The sequence below is a fragment of the Aotus nancymaae genome, unplaced genomic scaffold (assembly GCF_030222135.1).
Source record: "Aotus nancymaae isolate 86718 unplaced genomic scaffold, 86718_ANA_hifiasm-v0.15.2.pri h1tg000022l_1, whole genome shotgun sequence".
Lineage (NCBI taxonomy): Eukaryota > Metazoa > Chordata > Mammalia > Primates > Aotidae > Aotus > Aotus nancymaae.
In genome coordinates, this window is record NW_026988435.1 from 19,393,615 (window position 1) to 19,406,117 (window position 12,503).

A 12,503-nucleotide genomic window follows, 5' to 3' on the forward strand; every position below is an offset into this window, starting at 1 on the left:
TCAGTTATTTTGTTTTTATGAAAAAGGAAAAAGTAGAATTGGTAGATATATGCCCGATAAGAATAGTGCTACTCTTTCAGGAAGTGTAATTCATATAGCAAGAAGGCATTTAGCAAGTTGCTTTTGTAAAAAGCAGGTGTCCCAATGGGTGACATCAATTAAGAAATACAGAACTTTCTGCTGTTATTATGTATATGTGGGGTGTTGGATAATTTAATAGTATTGTTGAGAATATACAATGCTCCAAATAATTTTCCATACCCAGAGGTTTTACTATTAGAGACACTTATATATTTTTATTCTAAACTCTAATTTTAATAAAGTTAATATTTTTAAGTACTTGGTTGATAAAGCAATTTGGACAAGTTACTATGAAGTTTTCACACAGTAGCTGTCCAAATTGTCAATAAATAGATCAAAGCCTAGAAATCTATGCTTTATTTATCACTTAAAAATTCAAACTTTTGGCTGGATGTGGTGGCTCACGCCTGTAATCCCAACACTTTGTGAGGCCAAGATGGAAGGATCACTTGAAGTCAGGAGTTCGAGACCAGCCTAGGCAACATGACGAAACCTTGTCTCTACTGAAAATAAAAAATTGGCTGGGTGTGGTGGTGCATACTTATAGTCCCAGTTACTCGGCAGGCTGACACAGGAAGATTTCTTGAGCCTGGGAGACAGAGGTTGTAGTGAGCTGAGAGCCTGCCACCGCACTTCAGCCTGGGCAACAGGAGTAAAACCCTGTCTCAAGAAAAAAAAATAAACTTTTATAAAGAATTAGTTTTTAAATATAATATTTTTTAAGGAAAGTGTAGATATAGTCAAACCTAATTGCATATGGTTTCATTCTAGTTCTACTAACCTATGGATTCACTCAAAATATCTCTTTACAATGATATAGAACATTTTTGCATATCCAGAGTTTACAGTGAAAAAGGTCCATTTATCAAACCTCTAATACTATTCCTTTTACATATGAAATAGAAGGGACTACTAAATAAAACCCAAACTGTAGACCTGCAAAATAAATGACATATTAACTTGTAGTATGTCAGAGTATATGCCCAAATTGTTTTCACCATATTGCATGGCTTATGTAGTCTTTTAAATTTAATATTATTTTCAATTACATTGAAGCAGTTTAAAAAGGGTGAAATCATGTTTAAAATATTATTACCAATGAACATCAGGCACTCTAAGTTTTAGTCACTGTTTATAGTTGAGGGACTACCAAGATATTATAACTAAAACCATCCCCACTGTTTTTCTGCACGCCAGCATTAACTCTAATCATCATGATCATGATCATGCTGTCACAAACTTAGGAGGAAATAGGAAAAGTAGAGAAAAAATAAATTGATTATAGATAAAAGTGACAACAAACGTGAGATATAAATCAAGCCTTTTAAGAAAACATCACCTGTGTGTCATACTAAAAGATCCTGGTTGCTATGTTTCTCTATATTCAATAAAACACATAATTTTGAGGAAAAAATGAAGTTTTAAATGAATCTATGTGTCAACTTTTCTGATGACGTTAAACCAGAAAAGTTAATTATTTGATGAGCTTGTTGTGTGAAACCAGAAAATAACCTCTTACTCACAAGCCGGTGGAAGGGGTTGCTGATTTTGCTTTTTTAAAAAAGGGACAAATACCAAATTAACCCAGTAGAGAAAAAGAACATGTAGGAGTGTGTGTGTGTGTGTGTGTGTGTGTGTGTCTGTGTGTGTCTAACATTTTGACAATAATAAACTCTCATAAGCATTTACTTCAGATGTTTAATGTTTCTACCCCTTTCTCGATTTTTATGACATTCAGGCAAATGATCATTTTCTGTGAACACAGCTCAGATTTTGGCTGGAATGGCTATGGTTATGCAATGGCACTTTTTGTTGTAGTCTTTTCGCAAACTCTGATTCTTCAGCAGTATCAACGTTTTAACATGCTCACCTCAGCAAAAGTTAAAACAGCTGTAAATGGACTGATCTACAAAAAGGTAAAAATTCCAAGGAATCCTCATTTGTAGATGGACTACTCCCTATGTGCTTTAAAATAAGGGGACTAGGAAAATAGGAGAGTGTATCAAAACGTCCTTAGGAAATCCTTTGCATATACATTTGTTTTGCTTTAAAATAAATTTGACTCATTAATATTGGTTGCATTAATTTCTCTTTAGTGTATACTCTCTCTACATAGATAAGGTCTTTACAACTCCCAGTCAGCTCTAATCCATGAAATTAACTGATAATCATTGTTTAATCTTATGTCACCTTAACTGCTCCTCAGAAAGTGAATGGAATTGAATATTTTCATGATTTTCTATATGTATGCATCAATAAAAGTTCTCCTTTTCACAAAATTATTTTCAATATTCATATTACCTTTTCCTTCTCCTCTGTGAACTTCATTTTTATGCAACAAAGTCATTCTTTTTCATAGAGTCATTCTCCGCTTCTCTGTCATTCTAAGTCTTGCCTCTCAAACTTGGCTGATCTTTATTTCGGGCATAACCCTAAGGTTTAGTTAGTCTATTTTTGAAAATATCATTTTAAGCACTATCTCTTTACCATCCAGGGTCTTTTATTTACAACATAATTATAAACAGTTAAAGAGCTTTCTCTTTCCCCTAGTTATCAACTAGTTACCCAACCAACAGGTGTACTTTGTTCCTACTGTGCACTCTGATATAAATTGTGGGTTTTTCAGGATTTGGAATAGAAATTTATTTACCTATTGTATCCTTATCATGTAAGACAATGACTTTTATACTTTATTACATTTGGATGACTGAATAAATGAATGAATTAATGAACAAATAAGCCCCTGCTTTCCAAATAAATTGAGGGAAGTGTTAGCATAAATAACAAACGTGTAGAACTAAATGCAGATTTTATAAGAGATCAGATGAACAGGAAACCTACAAGGGTTGTATATAATTAAGGAAGTTTTCACACAGTCCAGAAAAGATCTTTGAGAGAAATACTGACTTTGTGTAAGGGGAAGGCAATATTCTAATTTGGGCTGAGCTGGACACGAAGCATTACAGGCCATTTTGCTCTGTTGGGCCACAGTGGGGCATGAAATGATTTTATGGATCTTGGAAAGCCAAGGACAAATTGAGCAGTAAATGGTAACTGAACTTGCAGCAGAGTTTAGCTCTGTGGAACTCAGTCCAAATACAGGATTAGAGGGGCTGTTCCAGTCCTAATTCTAGAGGCAGTATATGCTGCCTCCAATATGGCATAAAGATATAGAAGAATCTAGGAACTGGATTGAATGCTTACACTTGTTTTGATATATAGTCCATATGGAACAGGATTTTATTCCATGATTAGAGCATTGGAGTTTAGACGTGAGATGTAGGTGGATTTACAAGCATAAAAGACTAAACTGCCATGAAAGAGTGAATTTAGAAGCATAAAAGGTGAGCATAGATAACTTCTAGAGCAATAAACCACTCTGTATGATACTATAATGGTGTATATATGTCATTATACATTTGTCCAAACCCATGGAATGTACAACACTGACTGAATCCTAATGCAAACTACAGACTTCAGATGATAATGATGTGTCAATGTAGGTTCATCAGCTGTAACAAATGTACCATTCTGTTGAGGATGTTGATAATGGGGGTGGCCGGTAGGAGTATATGGGATTTCTCTGTACCTTTCTCCCAGTTTTGCTGTGAACCTAAAACTGCTGTAAATAAAAGCAGTCTTCGTAGGGACAGATAGGTGTAATACCACTTTTCACCCATTGTAAGAGTTGCAGTGAACACTCCTATAGCGTAAGACAGGTTAAAAAGAGAAAAATAAAACAAGTTAATTTAATTAAATTTTACATCTTCAGAAGTAAAAACCCAACAATCAAGGGAAAACTGCCTATTTTTATGCTTAGGTTCTATAAAGAATATACAGGAGTATAGAAATGTGATCAGACAAGGGTATGATCTAATAGTAATGGACTGAGAGGGGAAAGCATGGCCCTTCAGATTCTTCCTGGCCTCTCTGTATAGTATTCCTTTCCCTGGATATTGTACAGGACCCTTTTGGAATGATGGTCTTCAAGAGAGAATCTTTCTTAGTTAAATGTCTTGTTGTGGGGAGAGGGGCTCCAGTTCCCATGATTCACTTTTGGAAAAAGGAAAGAAAGAGGAGTGGGAGACAAAAGGGCTGGAGAGGGTCAGACAGACTTTGCTTCTGAGACTCTCCCAACGTTCCTCAGTTCCAAGCACTCAGCATGCCTAGGTGCCATATTTTGGGGTATCATGTTCTAAGTCCCAACACCTTAAATGTAAAAGCAGAATGGACTGAAGTAAGAATTAGAGCAAGCTATTAGAAACAAAAAGGGAAACAAATGTCATTGTTGAGTCTGTTGCAAAGTGGGAATGGTGACTACAGGGGAAAGACCTTGTACAGTTCCTTAGAGATTGCTTAAGATCAAGGGACACTGGAAGAGCAAAGGAGTATTGCTATCAAGCCCACTCTGCGGACCCTGCAGTGGATATTACAATGTAACAGGAGACACAAGTCTTTCTCCATGAGATGAACAAGGGTGGTTAAAATTTCCTTCTTCTTTACAGGTTTTAGAATTCCAGATGACTCATATTTGTCTGAAACTGGCCATACTTCATCAGGGACTTGTGACTAGAATAGGGTAAAACTGGTCTCAGGTCCTTTTCTTGATGAGGGGTTGTATTAGTCTATTTTCACACTGCTATATAGATACTACCTGATACTGGGTAATTTATAAAGAAAAGAGATTGAATAGACTCACAGTTTTGCATGGCTGGGGAGGCCTCGGGAGACTTAGAATCATGGCAGAAGGTGAAGGAAGCAAGGCAGGTCTTACATGGCAGCAGGAGAGAGAGAGGGAGAGCAAAGGGGAAAGTGCCACTTTTAAACCATCGTATCTCATGAGAACTCACTCACTATCATGAGAGCAGCATGGGGGAAACTGCCCCCATGATCCAGTCAAGACTGTGGGGCTTGGAACTTTATCTGGTTCATGCGGATTATCTTAGAGCTTAATTCAATTAGTGAAATTAATGAAGTTTAGAAAAGAGAAGAGCCACACAGCTGTATATGTCTGTGTGAGAGTGTGTGTATTAAAATTTATACGATATGAAAATACTGTCAAAAACAAATCTAAAACTTGGATAGAATTTTACAGTAACAGTTTCTTAGAAAAAGTTATTAGATAACAAATGACCTGGCTAATTTTCCTTTTGATTGAAGAGTACTTAGAAGCTTCCAAACTTTTAACATTGTTTTATGTTTTCAAGATAGGATCTTTTTTTTTCATATGAGTCACACACTTCCTCTTGTAACAGACTAAAATACTTCCTACCAGACAATTCTAGAAATGTTACACCATCCACTTTAATTGGTATGTATTACAGTATTCTTTCAAGTTGTTTCATATAACAAAAAAGCAGCTTAGATTGTATAGTTAAGCAATAAATGGTAACTAAATTGCCCTTCTAGCTTGTAGATGTAGTTCCTTTAAGAAATGTAAAAGTTTATTGGCAGAAAAAGATATTGAAAAAAATAAAAAGTTCTCCTAGTGTTAGAAATGCCATACAAACAACGTTATATAATATTTTTTAGTATTTTCTCTAATAATGTAAAAGCAATTGATTTTTTCTTTCATTATTTTAAAAAAACACGAAATATATCATCGTAACACATTTTAAGCTTAAAATGCATTTATTGTTAACTATAGGTGCAATATATTACAGCAGATCTCTAGAGTTTATTCACCTTGGTTAACTGAAACTTTGTACCTGTTGAGGACTAACTTCACAGTTTCCCCTTCTGCTCCACGCTTGGAACCACCATTCCAGTCTTTGGTTTTATGAAACTTACCATTTTAGATACTTCATATAAGTGAACTCATGCAGTATTTATTTCTCTGTGTCTAGCTTATTTCACTTAGCATAACATCTAAGGTTCATCCATGTTGTCTCATATCGTAGAATTGTCTTCTTTTATTAAGGATGAATAATCATTTCTCCAAAGAAAACATATAAATAGCTAATGACATATACCTGGTTATCTGTTTCACTGTGGGCCCATCTTTTATATTCCAGATGGTTTCTTCCACTGTTTTTTTTTAAATTAATTAAATAAAGTGACTCCTGTATCTCATTTTCTCTTGCTATCTCCAACTCTCAGTCCTGTCTCTCTCTAAATCAATGCAGTGAAGATTCCATAAAATTTTTTACATATACATGAACCTTTGTCCAGTTTCCAGTACAAATACAAATCTCCCACTACTTTTACAGTTGTTTATGTATTTCACTGGAAATTTTAAATGGAAGGATAATTAAATAAATCAATTTCTATCTACATCTTTCATAAGAAGTTACTAATAATTATGCTTGGGAATATTGGATTCAGAATACACATAATAAATAGTATGCACTTGGGGAGAGTGAGAATTGAGACTTGGAAGAAAAGGTGTATTTGTATCTGTTCCATGACACCTTTTCAGTACTTTTATCTCTAAGTTCCCACAGCCTTTATTAACTGTTTTTACACTTACACCAAAACAGTGTGTGTGTGTATGTGTTTGTGTGTAGCTTTACAGACAGATTGTAATCACCTTGAGAATTAAAACTGTGTCCTTTTTTAATTTTCCATAATTTCTATCATAAAACTATTCATTAGTGTTTATTAGATATTCATTGATTCATTTGTGTACTTTTTATTGATAACATTTAGGTGGTTTACATTTTGGGGACACCACCAAATGGAGGAGAGCCTTAATATATATAGAACAGAGTTTTTTTGTTTTTGTTTTTGTTTTTTAGCTTTTTGTTTTTTGTTTTGGTAATTAACAAGTTATTGAGGGTTCTTTTTTTTTTTTTTCCTTCAGCTTTTATTTTAAGTTCTAGAGTGCATGTGCAGGATGTACAGGTTTGTTACATAGGTAAATATATGCCATCGTGGTTTGCTGCACAGATCAACCCATCACCTAGGTATTAAGCCCAGTATTCATTAGCTTTTTTTCCTGATGCTCTCCTTCCCTCCGCCTCCACCCATCTGACAGGTCTCAGTGTGTGTTATTCCCCACATGTGTCCATGTGTTCTCATTGTTCAGTTCCCACTTATAAGTGAAAACATGTGGTGTTTGGTTTTCTGTTCCTGCATTAGTTTGCTAAGGACAATGGCTTCCAGCTCCTTCCATGTCCCTACAAAGAACATGACCTTGTTCCTTTTTATGGCTGCATAGTATTCCATAAATTCTTATAGTTTAAAAACCCAAACATAACTCTCTACCAATAAACAATTTATTCCAAAACTATATACTTTAATCAGTAATTATATTTCCTCACCTAAAAATCACGTCTCTTGGTTTTATAATACCCCAATACATAAATAACCTTGTACATTTTTCTAATATTAAAAATTGATTTTAAAAGTTACCATTGTTTGACTATAAAGATGTCCCATAATCACATAACTCTAAGACATTTTGCTTCTCTTTTTATAGACCCTACTTTTGTCAAATGTTTCTCGACAAAAGTTTTCCACTGGAGAAGTTATTAACTTGATGTCAGCAGATGCTCAGCAACTCATGGACATGACATCAAACCTCAATCTCCTCTGGTCTGCTCCTTTTCAAATTCTGATGGTCATTTCTCTCCTTTGGCAAGAGCTGGGTCCAGCAGTGCTAGCAGGGGTGGCAGTCCTTGTATTTGTTATACCAATAAATGCTTTAGCTGCAACTAAAATAAAAAAGTTAAAGGTAAGAAAATGACTGCCTCATGTTACATGCGTCAAACAGCAGCTGAGTTTTCTGACTGCAGCTAACAATCACCATCTAGCTAGTCATATAGAAAGAGTTATAAATGGAAGTCATCCAAATTTATTATTGACTTATTCATTCAACCAGTATTGACTAAGCATGTATCTTATGTCAGCCAGTGTTCCAGGCACAGGAAGCACAGCAGTGAGGAGAATGGACAAGTTCCAGCCCTCATGGGGGCAGTGGAGGAGACAGGCATTAAGCAAGTAAATAAATAGATAGAAAAAATTTGCATATGAAGAAGATTTAGCAAAGATAAGGTGATGAAGAGACCAAGGATGCCATATTACATTTAGAACCAGGAAACTCCTCAGGAAGGAAATGGTGTATCAACAGGGTGAAGGAGTAATTCATGTGGACATCTGAGGAAAAGACATATCAAGCAAAGGGAACACTATGTGTGCAGCCTGGAGGTAGGGGTACACTTGGTTGTTTCAAAAGTGGACTACTGCAGCAAGCAGACAGGAAATGCTTCACTAAATTATTGTTGATATTCTTCCTTTATATTCACTCATTCATCTTACCATCAATATATGTTTTCACATTTCGTCATGTGTTAGATTGTGCACTATGCTGTCCTATATGAAAATGGAGAAACCATAGAGTCCATTGAACTCAAGGAAATCATACTGCAATGAGATAGATGCTTTCATATGTCAAATTAACAGAGGCGGATGTATTGCTTATGAAAACATTATTTTAAATGGATCAAAGATTAACAATATATATTGACATGGGAATATGTCAGTCATATTTTAGAGCAAAAAGTAGATTAAATATATGCATGTATATCAAGCATGTATGTATCTATATCATAGATCCATTATTAAAATGTGAATATATCTATACACATGTGTGCAATGGAGAGATAAATAAATGAAGATACATAGCTATAAATATAACTGCATAAGCATAGAAGGAATCTGAAGATAAAGCAGCAGTCTTTTAAGAATAGTTACCTGTAAAGTAGAATTAGACAGGAGGATAGATTTTTACTTATTACTTTAATACCCTTAAGGGACTAAAAATTGTATAGTATTTTATATTTTTCTTATTTTTTCAAATAAAAGATGACTTCTCTTTAAACATAAAAACTAGAAAATGGCATATAATTTTGAAGTAAAGGTACTTAGCGTGCTAGTGTTTAGAATAACAGGTTTGTTTATAGTTATAATAAATACTTTTAACTAGTTTTAAAAAATATATTCTGGATTTCTAAAACTGCTATTTAAAAGCACATTATTAGGAATGGAAATATATTTTTTGAACCTTAATCTAGATTCCTAGAACCTTCAAAGAGATTTCAATATTATGTCCAAATATACTAAATAGAAAATATGCCTTTAAATCACACACATAATATTATTGTATTAAATCACACACAGAATATGATGGATATTAGCTTGTAAATGAATTTTTATAAGATATACAAATACCTGTGCATATAACATAAAGTGCCAATGGTAATGGAGACAACACTTAAGAAATGATACCCAAACAAGTATAAAATAGTATGATAATTGTTAAATATTTGAATAAAATACAATTGCATAACATTGATAAAAAGAAAAGGAAGAGTATTGGAAAATATAAATTTTAATTATTCTAATTCTTAAAGAACAAATGAAATTTATAGAGAGCCTTATTTTTATTCCTGTGACACTTCTATTATAAGTATGTATATAAATAGTTAATGGAGCTTTTAGAAATGTGTTCTATTTTAGTAGGATGTGATTGTTATTTTATTATTCAATTTTAAACAAATTACATCTAAATAAATATTATATTTTATACTATTCTATACTGGTTTTATTCTCCTGTTGGCTATGTTTGTTACCTATTTATAACTATCTTCCACCATTGTCAATAGAATAATGTATAAATATTGTAAGAGGCTTTTATCCACTAAATCTTAAATAGCATAGAGAAAATAGACCATATTTTTAAAATGGCTATGGCCATATCAGTAAAAGTATTATCAACTTTATCATATATTTTTAAATTTTCTTTCTATTAAATAGAAAAGCCAAAGAAGGATCAAAGATAAACAGATAAAGCTGCTGAAAGAAATCCTACATGGAATTAAGGTAATATAAAAGGAATATGCCTTTGACTTGACTATTTTGAGTATAGCAATACAAATGAAGTTTGTACTGTTCTCAATATCTCACAGTGATTATAGATATATAATTGTGGGCAGAAAATTTAAGATTTCAGATATGTAGGAATACTTACCACTAAAATAACATTTAAATGCAAAGCCAAATAAAATGCAGCCATTTTCTTTTTGTTTCTCACACAAGTGAACACGAATATCCTAAAAGTCACAAAATATTACTTATTTTAAGGAATTACGTTGAAAAGATGGGATGAAGCAGGCAAGAATGGCAATAACACACCCATCAATGTAAAGGCAGATTTATACAGGGGAAGTGATGACACGTCATTTAGATTATTTTATGTGGAATACAAATGATCATATAAATGCTATTCTATAAAAAATATGTTGCAAATTATTTTTCCCTAGGAAAGCTAGAATAGTTTAAAAGTGAGAACAGTCAGTATCCTTGGGGTCTGACAACGGTGTCATAAAGCTTCTCTCTGGTAATCCTGATAATTGCTACAATTTATTAAATATTTTCTGTCCATCAAATGCTGTGCTTATTACTCTATATGTGTTTTCTCATGGAATTCTTATAAACCCCAGAAAAAGATTCCCCATTTCCATTTTATTAACTAAGAAACAAAGGCACTGAGCAGTTAAGGGGCAGGTCTAAATTTACAGAACCAGTGAGAGTGTATTAGAGTTCTCCACAGAAACAGAATCAATATGAGATTTCATAAATAGAGATATAGATATACAGAGGTATGAATAGAGATTTAAGAAACCATCTCATCTGATTGTGGGGGCAGGTAAGTGTAGAGTCTGTAGAACAGGTGGGCAAACTGAAAAATCTAGCAAAAGTTGATGCTGCAATCTTGAACCTGAAGGCAATCTGGAAGCAGACTTCCTTCCCCCTGAGAAACCTCAGTCTTTTAAGGCTTTCAACTGATTTGATAAGGACCACTCATAAAACAGACGGTAATCGTCGAACTCAGAGTTTAACTAATTGAAATGCTAACAACATCTAAGAAATACCTTCACAGAAATATCTAGACTCGTGTTTGAACAAACAACTGGGCCCCATAGCCCAGTCAAGCAGTCACATAAAATTAAGCATCACATAGAGACAGAGCTGTAATTTGAATGTAAATCAATTCACTCTAAAGTATATGAAATAAGCCAGTGTAGGATCGTATTTCCCCACATTTTCTGCCTCAGAAAATAGTTTACAATCTCAAAACACAAGTCACCTTTCAGAGAATGGCTTGAAGTCCCAAAACATCTGTCTTGAAGAAACTGGAAAGCCAGGGAAACAAGTTTAGCTCTAGGAAACAGATAATAGACAGAAGTCAGAGCTGGACCAGCAGGAAGAGTGACAGAACTGAGCTAGACCAAAACTGTCTATGGAGTTCTTTGGAGTTCATACCTAGAGCTGGCATGTTGCCAGAGTCTGGCTTAGAAGTAAGTTATTGGGAGTGATGGGGACCTAAGGCTGGAAGATGGTGATTCCCTCTTTCTGCTCTGCTCCCATCCCCAAAATACCACAGTTTAAGAAAACATTCTGATTCAACCAAAGTGGGAGCAGTTTAGTTTTCTTTATGGTTGTACCATCATTTTTTACTTTCACAATTGTGTGTGTGTGTGTGTGTATGGCGTGTGTGTGTATGGCATTTGTGTGTGTGTGTGTGTGTGTATGGCATTTGTTAGTATGTGTGCTTTTTTTCTTCTATGATATAGATTGTCAGATAATTATTGTCTGAATCATTTACAGATCCTCAAACTGTATGCATGGGAACCCTCCTATAAAAATAAGATTACCAAAATTCGAGATCAGGAATTGGAATTTCAAAAATCAGCTAGGTATCTTACTGTATTTTCCATGCTGACATTAACTTTCATTCCATTCTTGGTGAGTGTATGTCATATTTCCTGTTTTGATTTTCAAATCTGATTTACAGATTTAACTCCCAATTACTTGGAATTAAGATGTATAAATTTAAATTGTATGTATCTGAATTAAAATTTTAAAGAAATACATTCATTAACTTATGTGGATTAGAGAACAAAAGTAAAAAAAAGAGAAAATATTGTATGTGTTTTCATTGGCCTGTTTTTTTAAATATAATAAGATTTTACTTTTCTGTAAATTTCTCAGGGATTTCATATATGCCTCTATCTCTTAAAAACATAATCTACCTTTCAGAATTTCATTCCAGTTTTAAAGTTTGATATGCATGATTAATTCCTTTTAAGCAGACTCAAAGGGCACATTAAATGGAGTTGAGAAGTGAAGCAACATTTATTGAGTTGTTACTGAATGTCAGGAAAGTTAGATACATTGCCTTATTTCAATCTCATAATAGTAAGGCATTATTTTTATCATTTCACAAGAGGAAATGGAAGTCCAGAGTAGTTGGAAACATCCTCAAAATTATAAAACTAGTATTTAGAGGCTAATTCACATCAAGTGACATTATTCTCTTTCTATTATACCATGTAATACACATTGGGAATCCCATGCTATTTTAACTAGAGTATAAATTGCCTTGGGATATGAAGCCATGGACCAAAACCAGGGAAAAA

General features: G+C 33.8%; 1 protein-coding gene across 3 annotated transcripts in view; it reads left to right on the forward strand.

The window, feature by feature from the left end:
* The window catches only part of LOC105711824 (multidrug resistance-associated protein 1-like), an 85,424-nt gene that overhangs the window by 17,831 nt on the left and 55,090 nt on the right, over positions 1-12,503 (forward strand). For 2 of the 3 annotated variants that reach the window (XM_021671954.2, XM_064380043.1), the window contains exons 5-8: positions 1,820-1,997; positions 7,502-7,756; positions 9,838-9,903; positions 11,692-11,829. In XM_021671954.2, coding sequence (XP_021527629.2) covers positions 1,820-1,997; positions 7,502-7,756; positions 9,838-9,903; positions 11,692-11,829 — 637 coding nt within the window. The remainder of the gene's footprint in view (positions 1-1,819; positions 1,998-7,501; positions 7,757-9,837; positions 9,904-11,691; positions 11,830-12,503) is intronic. The other variant, XM_064380042.1, reaches the window with a different exon arrangement.